The sequence below is a fragment of the Cottoperca gobio genome, chromosome 7 (genome assembly GCF_900634415.1).
Source record: "Cottoperca gobio chromosome 7, fCotGob3.1, whole genome shotgun sequence".
In the NCBI taxonomy this organism is placed as follows: Eukaryota; Metazoa; Chordata; class Actinopteri; order Perciformes; family Bovichtidae; genus Cottoperca; species Cottoperca gobio.
This window is the reverse complement of record NC_041361.1, coordinates 15,125,614-15,143,259: the sequence shown is the minus strand read 5'-3', so window position 1 is coordinate 15,143,259 and position 17,646 is coordinate 15,125,614. Positions and strand designations below refer to the sequence as shown.

General features: G+C 40.0%; 1 protein-coding gene across 4 annotated transcripts in view; it reads left to right on the top strand.

Moving 5' to 3' along the window:
* Positions 1 to 16,303, top strand: part of sema3b (sema domain, immunoglobulin domain (Ig), short basic domain, secreted, (semaphorin) 3B) — a 77,564-nt gene extending 61,261 nt beyond the window's left edge. For 2 of the 4 annotated variants that reach the window (XM_029435859.1, XM_029435860.1), the window contains exons 5-18: positions 3,429 to 3,548; positions 4,122 to 4,215; positions 4,330 to 4,449; positions 4,613 to 4,755; positions 4,962 to 5,076; positions 7,095 to 7,164; positions 7,281 to 7,428; positions 9,104 to 9,323; positions 9,433 to 9,524; positions 9,699 to 9,740; positions 10,147 to 10,304; positions 10,454 to 10,509; positions 11,776 to 11,915; positions 12,487 to 12,999. In XM_029435859.1, coding sequence (XP_029291719.1) covers positions 3,429 to 3,548; positions 4,122 to 4,215; positions 4,330 to 4,449; positions 4,613 to 4,755; positions 4,962 to 5,076; positions 7,095 to 7,164; positions 7,281 to 7,428; positions 9,104 to 9,323; positions 9,433 to 9,524; positions 9,699 to 9,740; positions 10,147 to 10,304; positions 10,454 to 10,509; positions 11,776 to 11,915; positions 12,487 to 12,999 — 2,031 coding nt within the window. Of the gene's footprint in view, positions 1 to 3,428; positions 3,549 to 4,121; positions 4,216 to 4,329; positions 4,450 to 4,612; positions 4,756 to 4,961; positions 5,077 to 7,094; positions 7,165 to 7,280; positions 7,429 to 9,103; positions 9,324 to 9,432; positions 9,525 to 9,698; positions 9,741 to 10,146; positions 10,305 to 10,453; positions 10,510 to 11,775; positions 11,916 to 12,486 lie in introns of all 4 variants that reach the window. The other 2 variants (XM_029435861.1, XM_029435862.1) reach the window with 2 other exon arrangements.
* The last annotated feature ends 1,343 nt before the right edge of the window (positions 16,304 to 17,646 follow it).

Here is a 17,646-nt window from a genome sequence, read left to right as displayed (position 1 = left end):
CTGAAATAATAAATAGATATATCGGGTTAATCACTTCTAGAATAGAAAGGATAAAGAGAGAAAAGGAAAAAAAGACATCCACTGAGGAACAATGCAGCTTTATAAGACATGAAGGCAAGACCTAAAGCTCAAGCTGCAGTGAAGACACAGCCTGCGTTTTGCTCACTGTTTCAACTAATGAGTCAGTGGTAGGTCAAAGGTTAGCCAGTGAACCCTTTAACACCCACACACACACACACACACACACGCAGACACACTAAGGAAATGTGAAGGCTGGCATAATTCACCTCCATTGTTTTCCTCCTTCCTTTCTGATCTTTTCAAGGTCTTTCAAGCGTCTTCTCTCTTCTTAACTTTTCTTTTCCTCCTTCTCTCTTTCTCTTTTGTCACATCAAAGAACTGACTCTGTCAAACTACTGGTCCGCTGACTCCTTCACCTTCCACTGCCCTGCGACACACACACACACACACACACACACACACACACACACACACACACACACACACACACACATACACACACACACACACACACACACACACACACAAAGGGCTTAAAATACAATGAAAGTTAGATTGAGTAGGAGGAGGTCTTGCTTCGGATACACGCTCTGGGAATTATTGTGAAAAGGTTGATTGAAGTACGTTTTATCGGAGGAACATAGGTGTTTGGAAGCTGATGAGGTGTGTGAGTGTGTGTATGTCCATTGATTGTGTAAATGTGCGTGTCAGCCTGAGGGTGGAGAAAGAAGTGGGGTGACTGTGCCCCTTTCTTTCATAGGAAACAGAGGTCTCCTGTGTTTGTCAACAGCTTAATCAGCCTGTCGATTGGTTGAACACCTTCACATGTACACACACACACACACACACACACACACACACACACACACGGAAGCATGTATGCAATCACACATCAACAACACCAACCCTAACCCCGTAGTGGTTTTCAAAGGCTAAAAAGTAGGCCTTTGTTCTAAACCACTAAGGCATCTGAGTTTTCTTTTGTGTGTGTGTGTGTGTGTGTGTGTGTGTGTGTGTGTGTGTGTGTGTGTGTGTGTGTGTGTGTGTGTGTGTGTGTGTGTGTGTGTGTGTGTGTGGGTGTGTGTGTGTGGGTGTGTGGGTGTGTGTCAGGTCGGCTGAGCCACAATTCCGCTTGCTACTGAATGTACTTGAATGAATAAAGTCAAAATAAATACATGAAGATAAACTAAGTAAATCAGGCAGAATCTGCACACTCTGTACTCAGGGCGGTTCATTGACGGTCAGATTCATGTCTTCATAAACCTCTTCTCCAGCGGCCCCCGGGGGACCAACAGTGTCTGTAACTTGATCGACAGACAGATGTTACAGCGGCCTGCCTGGGGAAAAGTCGACAGAGAAGAAAGGGAGGGATTTAGATCCAGTGTTCTCGTACTGTATACAGTGTGTAAAGACAGTGAGATCTTATTTAGTACACTCGTCTTTTGGAAAATTGACTAGTTTTGGACAACCAAGACATTTAAAACCATCATATAAGCATCATATATTACAGAGCCCTGGGGCTGAAGACCCCTTGATAATCATGGTATCCATGTTCTCCTCAAGGGGTAGTTGAAAAAACAGGCCAATCACATCAAAGCCTGCGGTTAAGATCAGTACTCAGTAGAAAAGGAATGTGTACCGTCCCGTCTGTTAGTGCACAGTAAATCTTTTCTCCGGCTGTCTCCTGAGATCTAGCTTACTGTAACCTGACTCCGAGATGGACAGATGTGACTGCGGGTCAATAACCTGCTGTCTAGATAATACGAGGAGGGAACAGACAATAAGGATACCGAACATTGATTATATGAAGGAGAATAAAGGAGAAGGACAAATACAAATGGTATGGAAAGTTGTCTGTTGTAAAGTTTACTCTCGTCTTTTTCTTTCCTCTTCTCTTGGTTGACGTCAGTTTGCTCATAAAGATTAAACGTCAAGTCACAGTTTTAAATCTTTTCGCAAAATACACTTGTTCGCTTTCCCGTCAAACGTTAGATGTGAAGATCCATTTCACGCTCATAACCGAAAGCTAAATGCTCAGGCTGAAATGCTACAGAAACTTTTGTCTTTTTTGTTTAACTTGTTAAAATTAAGTTTTAAAATAACACATTGAGCTTTTACCCGGAGTTATGCAACAGACTGCTGGCGTCAATTAGCTTGTGTTGTTTCCATCTTATTGACGAACTCTCTGCAAGAAAGCAAAAAGGTGAATTTGCCAAAATTGCTTTTAAAGGAAGTAACTCACAGTTTTCTTTGTCCTTTGCTCTGTATGCTTCAGCTGTTGATTCACATAACTGAGATTTACTGGTGTAAAAGGCTTAACTAAGTCTGCACCAAACGTGCCATCACATTTATAATAAATAAATGTCAGGCATGATACTCAACTCTAGAGCTTCCCACAGCACCCATTTCATATTTGACTTTATTATGCTTTGGATATATCCTGATGTTGATCCTTAACCAACCTATCAAGATGAATGTCATCAAATGTTGAGGTCAGGTCATAGATGATCCACTGATAGATACATTTGAAATTATAACTGTAACAACAATTGGATGGATGTATTTACATAAATCATAATACTAGAATCTAGCCTTCAAGGCGCTTAGCTAATTCATTTGTTTTATTGTTCTGTCTGTTTGGCATTAAAACAGTAGAAGATAACTGAGACAATCGTCTGCTCAGTGTTTCACAGCCATGTAGAGAAATGTCAGTGCGTCAGATGAAATCCGTACTGTGGAAGTTAGCCAACAATATATAATGATCAGCTCGCAGTTTCAGGCGATTATTAATTTTTTTCCCAGTTTTTTGTGCGTTCTCATGGAGGTTCATAGGATAATTTTACCCTTAGTACACACATTGTAGGCATATGTGTGTACAGCCGGGACACAAAAGCTGTGACAACAGGGTGTTGGAGGTGGAGCTGGGGACCCGACAGTGTTGTCACAGGCGGACAGGGTGAGAGGAGCTATGTGTGGAATGTACATCACTAAACCAAAAGAGAGATAGAGTCCAAGTTTTGTTATCTGGTCTTGGTATTTTACTGTGGTTTTTTTCTTGTTTAACTTGATTTTACACTTTTAAACGGGGCTGCAGCTAACTGAGGTCACGGTCATGCTGTTTCTTCTGGGAATTTCTGGATTTTTTAGTGACTAGAAGTGACATTGTACAAGTAAATAGGTTCATTTAAAGGCAAACCAATATATTTTATATATATATTCTCAGTATGTGACCATTTTAGACCAATACATGTAAATAAAAAGATTCAGTTTGCCAGAATTGTATCCCTGCATGTGTTTGATGATTTCAAGCAGCATTTATATCATGCATGTAGGAAAAAAAGAAAGATCCGAATCAATGAAGATTTTTTACCTGTTTTTAACTGAAACTGTTTCTGTGTTTCTTTCAGTCCGACTGTGTGAACTATGTGAAGATTGTGCATCACTTTAACCGCACCCACCTGTATGCGTGTGGAACTGGGGCCTTCCACCCTACCTGTGCCTTTGTGGAGGTGGGACACAGGATGGAGGTAATAAAGAAAACATGCAAACTGCTGAACTGCAGTTTTCCATTCTTTAATTTTCCTGGTTTAAGGGCATCATAAGATCGAGTCTAAAAAAGTAAATATACAGACTTAAAGGTACAGAGACACTATAAGTATCTCAAACACCATTTGTTTTGCATGAATCAATGTCTATGATATTTCAATCAGTTATTGTCTTAGTGTAATTACACTGAGAATACTTAAATCATTACTTCCTTTGTTTGTTCTTACCTGATCAAACAAACAGTTATTCAGACTGACTATCACACACACACTCTCTCTCACACACACACAAAAGAAAACTCAGATGCCTGCAAATCCCTCAGTCCTCTGCCAACCTTTGTCTTTTAAGTCTGGCCTCACGCTATATAAAAGGTAAATTATGAGTGGAGACACATCCATCATGCTTAGTTTTCAGTTACAAATCATTTTTTTAGTCCCTCGCGTTGCCAAAATCTTAAACTTGAAATCTCAACCCAAAAATGTCTGTATGATTCTGACAAATGTTTATGTGTGATCATACTTTAAATCCATTTCTCCACTTCCTCTCTCCATCAGGACCATGTGTTCAGGATTGACCCCTCTAAGGTGGAGGACGGGAAAGGGAAGAGTCCGTATGATCCTCGCCACAATGCTGCATCTGTACTCGTCGGTAACTAAACTCATGCATAAGAGCAGATTATCATTTTGGTGGATGGTATAGACCTGGTTATCATTAAAAGTCACATGACTGATCACTGACTAATTGGTTGATTCTATCTCCTAGGTGATGAACTATATGCAGGCGTGGCTACAGACCTAATGGGACGAGACTTCACTATCTTTAGAAGCCTGGGGAAACGCCCGTCCATCCGCACTGAACAGCACGACTCGCGCTGGCTCAATGGTCTGTGTGTGTGTTTGTGTGTTTATGTGTCAGTTAACGCTTCGATTATTGTTCACTTTAGTTCACTTTATACTACAACTAACTTCAATGTGGTTGTGTTAATAACAACACTCACAACTTGTTTGAGAAACTGACACTGTTCCTCTTTGTTTCCGTCAACCAGAACCAAAGTTTGTTGGATCCTTTTGGGTGCCAGAAAGTGAAAACCTCGATGACGACAAGGTATTTTTCTTTTTCCGTGAGACGGCGGTCGAGGCCCAGGGGCTGGGAAAGTCCACCTACTCTCGCATCGGACAGCTCTGCAGGGTGAGAGAAAGCTTCCTCCCTCAAATCCAGTATTTTAATTAAAGTCTGCATCAGGCCCACTCGACCTGGCTGTTTGACAGATTCTGTCATATTCTATTAAAATAATTGCAGTTGATGGTGAAAGTGGCAGGTGCCCAATTTGTAACTCTGCTGTTGCTCTCTTCTTTCACACTTGACAACAACTTGACTGTTTTGTCTTGAATCAGAATGACATGGGCGGTCAGCGAAGTCTGGTGAACAAGTGGACGACATTCCTCAAAACCCGTCTGATCTGCTCGGTGCCAGGAGCCGACGGCAGCGACACGTACTTTGACGAGCTGCGTAAGTTTACTGTGCACAAAGACAGATTCTGTACTGTATGTAACACAATTGGTTGTTGAAGTGAAGGCCCGTCATGATACTCAAGTTAAAGTTAACATCTCACAGATCTCTGTTGAGGTATGTGAACAGACCTCTGGCCACGACAGATGTCCTAATGTTGGGTGAACTCAACTCCAAACACAAAGTGTCTGAACTGGTCTAGGTTTCTATTTTCTGTGCCCATTTCCAACTTTATCTGTCCAAAACAGTGTAAAGTATGATAAAGTTATTCCTTTTTTCAGAAGTTAGAAAAAGCAAAACAAAGAGTTGAAATTTGGGCTGATTTTCCAACCTTGCTTTAGCCGTTGGGATTTTACCCAGGAGCACATTATGTGGGTACAAAGGGAGAGAAATTTGAGGAAAGCATAATAAATTAAGATTATAGATTTCTGACCTCAATTGTAGATTATTATTCAGCCCCACATTCCTGCAGATTTGGAGAAAGCCTGAGTGAGAGATATAATGGTAATAGATTCTGGCCTGATCCAAAGCCAGTGCTGAGGGTTCAGAGTAAGTTGCAGGCTCGTCTCTGGTGAGTCTTCATATAACAAATGGCAATAAGGTGTTTTCATTAGACAGGATCCAAAAGCGAGGCTATATTTCTTAAGCATGGATTGTGGGTGGATGAGATATTTTATGATGAAGACATTGTTTCACTCTAAACTCATATAGAATGTTCCATAAACGTCTGGTGCCAGTTCACCAGATCAACTAAGAGATAAAACTAATCCAACCTTTATGCATTATTTTTGCAAAATATGATTTCATACATTAAAAAAGGGTGTGTAAGGCTAGGAGAAATACCTGGACATAAAGAAGAAGTTGAAATCATGTTTGTTTCTCTGCAACAATTGCCCCTTCGCAATTGTCTAATTATAGTTTAGCAACCGCAAAGCTCAGGATTTGTTCACATGCTGAGAAACATAAGAGCAATATTTTCAAAAGGGTATTATTTTAAAGTGCAAGGCATGTCTTACACAGTGTGCTCTAACATACAATGCCAATGTAAGCATGTTTGATTAACAGGGGTAAAGCTAACCAAGCGTTAATTCCAAGGCCAAGGAGCATTTCGACGTAACCTGTAGCCGCACAAAATGTAGTTATGTTTGAAAAGAGGACCATTGATGACTAGCACAAGCACTATACTATATATATATATATATATATATATATATATATATATATATATATATATAGGCAACGGTCAATTGCACAAACTACACACTTTATTTAAACAAGTAAAGCCCATTTTAACTTAAATACATCTTCCTTCAAATGCCATGACTTAGAGGAATCGTGAAAATAATTAACAATTTCTGTCTGAAACAAACACGTCTCACAAAGAAAAACACCAAACCATCAGTCATGTGGTTTGCACTGAAGTTTCAGCTCTGAAGATGGTTTTGATTGATCTCTCTGACCATACCTGTGGGCCATAATATGATCGGTCTTTGTGCTTATCTCGTGAGGCAGCTAAAGGTAAACTAAGTGGGAGAGTTTGTCAAAATCCTAACCCTGCCTTAGGGTAAATCTGTCCATCACATTCCCTTATACGAACAATGAGCCCCTTATCTCTTGACCAAGGGTTTTCTGACCAAACCTGAGGCCAAATCTTTAGAATGGACCTCCCTGTAGAAACATTAGTGTTTTTCTAAACCTGTTGAGATGATTCTACTGAAATACCAACACCACTTTACTTTTCCAAAAAGCTGCTACTAGTTGAAGCAGCAGATGAAGTGTAAAGAAATGTTTCAATCAGACTGAATATTATTTAAAACCATTTCACAAACCAGTGCTAGAAGCCATAGTGGATATTGTTCCATGTCATGGCTGAGTTATTAGAGAAACTTCTATTCAAAGTTTACATGGCCACAGGGCTTTCATTATCATTCTCTCAACCTTTGACCTCTGGACTACCACAACCTGATCTGACGTGTGTGTGTGTGTGTGTGTGTGTGTGTGTGTCCATCCGTCCTTAGGCGACGTATTCCTGCTGCAGACGAGGGATAGAAAGAATCCTCTGGTCTACACTGTCTTCTCTACTTCCAGGTCAGAGTCCATTCATAGTGTGTGTTTATGCAAGTGTGTGTGTGTGTGTGTGTGTGTGTGTGTGTGTGTTATGTGTGTGTTTTGATGTTTCTAACCCAGCTTCACCTGTTCCCCAGCAGCAGTGTATTCAGAGGCTCAGCTGTGTGTCTCTATTCCATGAATGACATCCGGAGGGCCTTCCTGGGGCCCTTCGCTCACAAAGAGGGGCCCAACTACCAGTGGGTCCCCTTCCAGGGAAAAGTCCCCTACCCACGCCCAGGAATGGTATGTCAAAAACTGTCCAGGCACATCCATAGAGTAGTGTCAGGAGTTTCTAACCCCGGTGAAAAGTATATTTACAAAAGAACTATACTAAAGTACAATTATAAGGTATTTTACTGGGTATTTACATTTTATGCTACTACATTTCAGAAGGAAATATTGTACCTGTGCCCCATGTTCATGGTCCACTTATAGTACGAATAGTTACAGTTGTGATCGACTGTCAGAGAGGTGTTAACCAAACATGAGGGGAGAATAACATTCTAAACACATTTCAATATAGTGCACTCCAGTACAACACAGCTAACTACGACCTAAGTAATAAAAATATAGTTGAATTAACACTTCTCGGAAAGTTCTAATAAAAAAAATTGCGGCAGAGCTGTTTTACTTGATTATTTTAGATTGTATGTATCCTTTATGTTTTACTTAAGTAAACTCTTCAATGCATGACCCTTTACTTACATCAAATAATTAATGCAAGAACTGTCTTGAAATGGAGTACTTTAACATTATGGTATTGCCACAGTACTTATATGTTCATCTTAAGAAATGGATTTGAATACTTTTGCTCCCTGGATTCTAATATTTCCATTTGGGGCACTGAACTATAAAATACAAAGCTGTATCAATATAAATACATTAACCTCATGTAAATTTCTTGTAATATAAGTCTTAAAGGCACTTCTCACACTTGCAGCATTAGACCTAAATGCATCCAACAGCTCTCTTCAGTCTTTCCAATCAATTTGTGCTTATTAGGACTCTTACGTTCTGCTAAGCACACAAACATAGTGTCAGCAGGATTTTTTTTATGCAGAGCTTCAGCTGTTACTGCCATAGCAGAACAATCCCCATTTTATGACTGCAGACTAGTAATTGTATTTGACCTATAGTAAACCCTCTCTCACGCCATCATCACCTCACTGGGTTGTAAAATTAGCGGAACAAATCAAATTAAAAGAATCCGATCACGCTTACAAGAGAAATATGCAAAGCTGGATGGAAAGCAGATTCTGAGTTTAAATGCATAAACCAGATCAAAAGTTTTTCGCTGTATGAGGAAACTGCATCTCCTGTAAACACCATAAAATGAATACTGCATGATGCTACAGCATATTTTAGTCATTATTTTAGTATCTGGAATGAAAGTCTGGACTGGAATTTTAACTAGAGAGGGAGGCTGGACTCTGACCTGGAGAAAATCTCTCACGTATCTGTGACCCATCACACCATAATCTCCTCACTGCTGGTTTGTCAACTCACACATTTTATACCCATTGACATGCAGAGCAAACCAAAACAAATTTGTTCATCAAAAATAGTATCAGTTATTGCAGACCTATGACAAATCCCTCACAGTAGAACAGGAATGGATTAGATTATAAAAGCACTGCTGGGTAGTGACAAACAATGGATGTTCATACATTCCCACCATTTAAATGGTTTCAGTTTTGATGGTTTGTATTTACAGTTAGATTTGTCAATGTTTTAAATTTACTTGCACCATTTTGCATCCCCATTGAAGTCCAGTAAATTGTGTACCAAAATGGAACCAAAGACGAACCTACAAAATAAAAAATAGACTTTTTCTTCTTTTTTGCTGTATCTCATTAGTGGTTGTCTGCAAGTTTGTTTAAACAAGGATCTTCAACTTTTCTTGATTGCCCTTCATTAGTGTCCCAGCAAAACATTCGGCAGTTTTGAGTCGACAAAGGGTTTCCCAGATGATGTGATCCAGTTTGCGCGCCACCACCCTCTGATGTATAACCCGGTCTACCCAATGAGCCGACGGCCCGTCTTCGTCAGAACTAACGTGGACTACAGCTTCACACAGATTGCTGTGGACAGAGTCAGCGCCGCCGACGGACAGTATGATGTCATGTTTATTGGCACAGGTGAAATTCACGTTTTCAGTTCTAACTCTTAACTTTATAATAAAATGTATGAAAATAATAAAATGTTGTGTTATGATGTGTGACTTGTGAACTACATCTCTTATTTCAGACAGAGGGACTGTACTGAAGGTGATCAATGTCCCCAAGGAGAGCTGGAACAACATGGAGGAGCTTCTACTGGAAGAGTTGGAGGTCTTCAAAGTAAGACAACATTGATTAAAGCTAATTTCTTGTAGATATAAAGCACATATGCAAGAATAGCCATGTATTGCCACTCAATACAGATCCAGTACATCTTAACAAGTTTGTCTTTAATAAACATGTATTCGATATGTAGCATGGTAATATATTTGCTGTATTTATTCTACTCTTCAGGATGCCTCATCGATCATCGACATGCAGATCTCCTCAAAACGGGTATGTTTGTTTTATGAAAAAAATGTAACATTGTGGCTCCAGTTTTTTGGGGTATTTATTAGAGAATATTAGTCCTTGTATCACTCAGATGGAACTTGGGCAAGACCAGATACAATGTAAATATAAGGTCGGGTCAAGCCACCAAGTATCTTCTGATTACTTGGTGAGAGTAGAAGTTAAAAGGCAGCTTAAAGGTAAACAGGTCAGGGCTAGAGAATGGTGTTACCCAGTAGAGTTATACCTGTCAACAATGCAATGTCACAAGTGTATCATGAATTGCAAAAATCATCACAGACACAGAAAGCCTGATGGTCCGAAATAAGACACATACAAAGTACAAACTGATTATTTTTGAAGTCCTGAAACTCTCTTTTAAAACGTGTCCCTCCACTCTGTGTCCTCACAGCAACAGCTGTATCTGGGCTCAGACACAGGCATTGCCCAGGTTCCCCTTCACCGCTGCAGTGTGTATGGGAAGGCCTGTGCTGAGTGCTGCCTGGCCAGAGACCCGTACTGCGCCTGGGATGGAACATCCTGTACTCGCTACCTGCCAAACACCAAGAGGTCTGTGACACAAACACTAATGACACCAGATAATGATTCATTACACTTAGCAGGAAAAACCCAATGAAAACTATTGTATTTTCAAGTATAATCAACACTTAAAAAAAAGTCCTACTCTTATAGTAAATTGTATTAAACTCATTTTCCAGACGTTTCCGTCGCCAGGATGTAAGGAATGGAGACCCCAACACCCTTTGCTCTGGAGGTATTAATCAAACACTATTGTTTTGTAATGTTGTTAAATTGAAAACATGAAAGCTCTGGTAGCTGAGGGTAGTTTTTTATGCTGAGTGCTGCAGAGGTGTATTCAATAAATTAGAACAAGGCTTTTCTCTGATCCTGCTCTGACTCACAGAAACTCTTGGCATCTGACATCTCACTGTCCCTGTGCCAAAAAAAAATCCAAAATCCTTCCACCCTTCACCCCTGGTGACCTCTGTCCTCCCCGACCACAATACCAGCATTCTGCTGCTATCTGTCTTTCTGCCACATAACTGAATACGGCTAATCGCTCAAACTTTAGGAGCTCCTGAGTAATACGATTACATAATGTGCAATGAAAGCCGGGTTGTGTAAAACTAATGAAGGTCAGAGTAATTGTCTTTGTTGAGAGTGGCATTGCTACAAAGCGCTGATCAAGGGTCAGTTTAGCTGTTTCCCCAATTGTGCCGGTGGCTAGAAACGAAAGTGAGCGTATTCTGACCCAATCACAGCCTTGGATATCTTTTTGTAAAACTTTGTAGAAATGTGAGCACCCACTTATGGTTAATGTTAAGATTTGGGGGTACAGACACTGATCCTCTGTCATTACTAAACCTCATCCCTCCTATTGGTAAAATGCATGACTAAGCACTGCCAGGACCAGAAGAGTCCTTGTTTGGTGTCACACATCAAACATGTGACGAAATGTTTGATTTAACCCCCTTAAGTACTCACAGATATTCACCAATGTTGTACAAGACTGTCATTATGATTGTAGTGAACTTTCCCATCAACAGCCAACAGAGGCTTTTATTAATCAGGGTTTTCTAAGACTATATTATTATAACACCTCTATTGTGCTAAGAAGTAATGTGGGTTACTTATTTTTCTTGTATGCAAATAAATGTCTTTACTCCCAAGACTGAAAAAGACCCATTAACTATTTTTATTAACGAGTCTTTGTAGATCAAGTAAACAGCTTAAAGCAGCTTTGGTTTCTTATTAGCATTAGCAGTTCAATAGTTTTAAGTCTAATATCATCCAGTCTTTGCTTTGTCGGTCTGTTCTTGTTTTGTCCAGGTCTTTCCTTCACAGCTTTGTCTTATTCAGTTGTTCCATACCTTTCTTGCAGTGTCCTGTCCTGTGTCCTCTTGCCTTCTCCGTTCTCTTTTTGCCTTTTTAATTGACTGATCCTGGATTGTTTTTGGTGAGTGAATGTTCGTAGTTCCACTACACCCCATAATGTCCTTGTCTCTGCTGCCCCCTGCAGACCACCATAAGCACCGTGTTGCAGAGAGGAAGCTGTATGGAGTTGAGGGAAGCAGCACTTTCTTGGAGTGTATCCCCAAATCCCTTCAGGCCAGAGTCACCTGGACCTTCCAGAAACATCCACAGAACCCACGAGAAGAGGTGATAAGGATGGCAGAGAGTCGAGAGAGTTTACAACTAAGAGATCTAACAAGGACATTGTCCAAAGCTAAGGTTGACAGGAGTGTGTATATCAAGTCAGACAGTTATTCTTTCACAATGTGAAATTAGGATAAACATTTATCATTTGTCGTTTCTTCATTAACACATTTTTCCGACATGACATTTTTGTTAAGCAACGTCATTCAAGTCATTATCTTCTGAAAGTAAATTTAAAGACATTGCTTCAAAATATTGGACTGAATTTGGTACTGAAGATGCTTTTTTTGTTCTGAGTTGTTGATGATTATTATTATTGCCAAAGTCAAATCAGATTAAAAAGCTGCCAACCTTGACGGACCAGGTTTTGAATGCAAGCTACTCTTGCAGTTAATAAAACGTGGACTTTACTCAATACTTGTATGTGCAGTGCTGTTTATAGGTCAGACTCATCAAGTAACCTACATGGAACTTTACTGCATTGGTTCTAAAAACACAAACTTGTACAATAAGACAAACAAGCAGCAGTGCACATAATTCACCTCCAACATTTCGATGAATTTATGTTTTCCAGATGCGGCTAGATGACCGCATCATCCAGACAGACAGAGGCCTTCTGATTCGTCGTGTCCTGAAGAGAGATGTCGGCATCTACCAGTGCCACGCCATGGAACACGGCTTTACCCAAACCTTACTAGGCATCACCTTGGAGGTTGTACCTTCAACATCCTCCTCAGTCTCCAATCTACCTTCCGATGCCCCTGTCCGATTAGAGCCACGCAGCGGAGGTGGGCCCCCAATTACCAATCAAAAGCTTTGGTACCGGGACTTCATGCAGCTGGTGGACCACCCTAACCTGAGCACCGTCGACCAGATTTGTGAGCAAGTTTGGGCACGAAAGAACGCCGGCGTTGACCAAGGGGATAAGACCTTTCCTGCTCCGGGGAAGGATAACCCGCCTCTGGCACCGGCTGTCCGCCCAGCTAACAAGAAGTGGAAGCATCTTCAGGAGATAAGGAAGGGGAGAAACCGCCGGACCCACGACGGGAAACCGAACCCTCGAGCGCCTCGCAGCGCAGGGGAGTGACAACGTAGAGATGGAGGGAGAAAAAAATGACTGATACAAGAAAGAAAGGAGGTGAATGATAGAACGAGACTGAGAGACCAAGAACTCCTGGAGGTGTTCGAAACATACAGATACACCCACGCACATGAAAACACGCACACTCACACACACACACTCTCACACACACACCACCTCCTCTATTGTGTATATTTATCTATGGATTCCCCCACTATATGGTACCCCAACCCCTGAGTGCTCGTCCCACTGGCCAGCCCATGCATGTGCTGCCTTAATGCCCAAATTGATTCTGCACGATCCCTTTACACTGTTCCACTAGCGTAGTCGAGTGTACACGCAGGTACGTGGGAGGGAACCCACCTTTATTCGTTGGAAATAAACTTAAACTCACCTGTCATTCCCTTTGCCACTGACTGTATATGGAAGAAAGAAGATTACAACATCTTTTGTTGGGTAATTAAAGTTTGCCTACTACACATGTTAAATGTGGATAGTGGCTTACAGTATGAACACCTACTCTCTGGACTATACCACTCAGAACAAAAGCAAGCCCAAAGTTTTGGATGACCTCTCCTCACGGCGTTTCTTACCTGTAGATTTCATACCAATGTAGAAAAATGGTGGACTTGAGAGCTGCGCATATTGGGGGAGAATGGAGAAACTGGAATATACTGAAAAGTAAGGGTCACTAACTGGAAACACATTTAACTATTTATGTGCAATTGCACAAGCATGCAGATAAATAGATACTTTTTAAAACTACAGAAACATACATTGATCAACTTCCTGTGGCGTGCTTGCTGCACATATTTCCAGTAACCTCACTTTTCACTTGGTTTTGTGTGCATATTACACAATGCAGTCACAGAAGAGGGAGAGATGCCAGCAGCGTGGGGCGGCCTATGGAACAGATCAGCATGTTGCAAAACTGGTTATATTATATAGTAGTTTTTTTAGTGGTTTCCTTGGGCACATTGAAGCATGTTGCAGCAAAATAAATCACACAATTCAACGCAGTCATGGTTAGAGAGCAGTCGTATCTTGCAAGATATGATTATATTGCTTTACTGGTCAAAACCACTAGAGAACGAGGGGTGGAAAAACTACTGGCATTCCATGATGTGAGAGAAATATGAGATGTTTACAGTACGCAGACAAAACTGGAGCACAAAGAAGTAAATCTCCAAAAGCAAATAAAAACCCAAATGAGACCTGGATTACATTTAAACGAGTTTCATATGCACACAAATATTGTAATAAGCATCAGAAGTGCATAAAGAAGAAGAGTTTTGACATGATCCTAAAACCTCACTCTAAAATCCACTATTTATTGGCTTTATTTTTGGTTGTGTTTAATGTTTTGTGCATTAACATTAAGGAGAAATCATGAACATGGTGGTTTTGGGTGTGAAGCATTGATATGATGAGGAGGAAGAGGGAAGTGGACTCTAGTATGACAACCCATGTTTCTGGGCTACAGTACAGTATATATATTAGCATGATATTTATGAGTGAATCTATGATTTTGTTTTTGTATTCTAAGCGGTACTTCTACTCCTTGCTCTTTTACACTGTTCTTGCATATGTTGTTTGCGATAAATAGATAGATATATGCAAATGATGAGCGAGTCGCCGACACCTCATTCAGCACGGCAAAATGCACAGAAAGCTGCTCTTCTGTGTTACCCACAATGCATTTCACTGTTTGCAAAAAAAAACTAAACAAAAAAAAATCCAACTGACTTCATACACTGTTGGAATCACTACTCAACTTAGTGTTAAAGTCATTAATATCATTGACTTTTGCTGCTTAACGATGTCATATCTTCCTAATGGACAATTAGTATGATAAGGTCTTCCTTCTCCCTGTCTTTAGTCCAAACTCTCTCTGTGTATTATCTGTAAAGAAGCCTTGTTTGTTGGTCGTCTGTGCTAACATGATGTGTGTAGCCTGCCCCCTTAGTGTCCATTGTGTGTACAGGCTCGGATGAGGATCCTACATGTGGTACCATACTTTATCATATCATAGTCTATCCACATGATAGAAAGCCACTGGCCATGTAAGATAAAACATGCATTTAGGTTTTGCATTCATGAAATCTCAATATGATTTTTATGATGAATTTGATTTGTGTTGCTGCCACGAATTTCACAGAAATATCATGGTTTTAATTATTATTCAGTATAAATTTGGCTTTTTGTGTGTTCATTAATTCACACAGGCCCTGATAACAGGAAGCAGCACAAATTAGGTCTGTGAGTGGATTTTAGATGTATGGAATCATTGTTGTTGTTATTTATATAACTTCTTTATAGAGATGTATTTAACTCTTTAAACCGAACTGAACTGACTGACTCCTATAAAATGGACACTCTGCATTTTGACACCACATCCAGGATTTAGTGCAAACTGTTTAAATGTAGGAAGACACTGCCTGTCTGCATTTAAACCCCAGAACTCATTTTGTTTAGACTACTAATGAACTAAATGGAGATTATTAGTCATGTACTTCTTTTTCTAAGAGATATTTACATTGGTAGTGATGTCGAATTTGCTTGAGTCTCTCTTTTTAAGCCAGCTGTTGTTTTGTGCTCTTCTGAAATTGCATGACCAATGTTAGTGGCTAACGCGTTTGACAATGGTGCGGCGGCGAGAAAGAGCAAGCGAAAGAAAGCACAATGTTGAATATTATTATTATTATTATTATTATTCCTATGTATTTATGTGCAAAGATAAGCTGATATGTTGTGGTGGATGTTTTTATTTTTTCTTATAAATGTAGATTTTTCTCTGTATTGTTCATGTTCTGCTGAAAAGGACTCATCCTCAAAATTTCTTTGGACATTACAGCCAACGGTTAAAAAGAAACTCCTCCTGAACAGTGTCCAATTAGAGTCTTTGTTGTTCACACAGCCCTCCAATCAACACTCCTGTTGTATCCCATGCCATGTGACGCACCCCTGTATGATAGCTTACAAGGAGAGGCTTGTTGTGTGTGTGTATGTGTGTGTGTGTGTGTGTGTGTGTGTGTGTGTGTGTGTGTGTGTGTGTGTGTGTGTGTGTGTGTGTGAGCAAGAGAGAAATGTGCGCTTGTGGCTTATATGTGTGTGTGAGTTTTGGGGGAAAGCAGAGCTCTGTATATAATGGCAAAGGAACAGTGAGTGTGTATGTGCGTAGAGCGGTCTGAAGGTGAAAGTTCAAAGGTCGAAGACCAAAGTTAACGTAGTGCACTGTAATACTCCCAGAGGTCTTTGTGAAATGTCATGTCAGATTGTTTTTGATTAACACAATAAAAATATGCAGTTACTTAAACTTGAAACTCCTGATCTGTTCTGTAATATAAGTGGGGAAGGGGAATTATGGAAAACTACTAAGAGCATATTATTACTTAAAGTTTATTAACAATAATCAGTCATAAACTCATGACATGAGTCATGAGTGTCCAGCATTTTTAAAGGATAACCATGGTCATGACAATGTGAGGATGTGCTGCATGATCATTCAGATCCTTATTTAATTAAATTTCCTTAACTTAATCTACTTTGGCCCAAAATTATGTCATCTGCATTTTGACCACACGGTGGCAGTGACGCCAAGATGTAATGTCTACAATACATAACAAATCTCTTTCCACATTTTCACAATGTTATATGTCACATATTCATCTTGATAACAGAAATAAAAACCACAGCTGAGAAGGCTCAACAAATGCACCGACAGCAAGCTGCCGATTATTCTCCAACTGCTACAGATTTCAGACTGACCTCCTGTCATCTCTGGAACCTGCCGTCTGCACAGGTGGTTTGTAAAGGTTGAGATCGACAGGTTCAAAAACATTTAAAGAATACACCATAACAAACATATCATAATGTTCTTGTATTGCTTTGTTGCATCAACATGTATCTTCAGGCACACAAGAATAGATAAATACTGTTGACACTTTCAATTATTTTTCATATGTTTCAAATAATGTAGCACATCCAGTTTGTGTTATTATGCTACAATGTTACTTTTTAGTTTAAATCTCAATGTGTTTTTTGTTTTCATTCATTCATCATTCATTACTTCTGATGAAGATATTCACACAATCATGTCAAAGTAAATAGTCATACATTTTGTGTGGCCAACAGTTTCCACTGGATCATTAGGTTTTTCTTGTCTCCTCCTAAAGTGCACACAGTCATACAGGTGGATTTTTAAAGAAGGAAAAACTCTGTAACAATATTGTATGAAACTAAACTAAAGTGTTTTAAGAAAGACAGAGAGAAAAGAAAAATGCAAATACCCTCTTCAGTCCCTCTCTCACCCCCCTTGTTCCATCTGTATACCAGTGTCTCCATCTTTGACATTATGACCCACATTCTTCATACTAACATCATCTTGACTTCCCTGTCAGCACTGGGAACGCAGATCCACACAGGAACATACAAAAAACGCACACACACGCACAAATGAGTGTGGCTGCTTGCATTCCTTTACACATGAAAAACATTCACATATGTTCAAGTATTTAGTGACACACACACACACACACACACACACACACACACACACACACACACACGCACACACACACACACAGTCACACACAGTATGCGGTCACCAGTCATAAAGAAAAACTTAAATTGAGTCCATATTCCTATAACTGG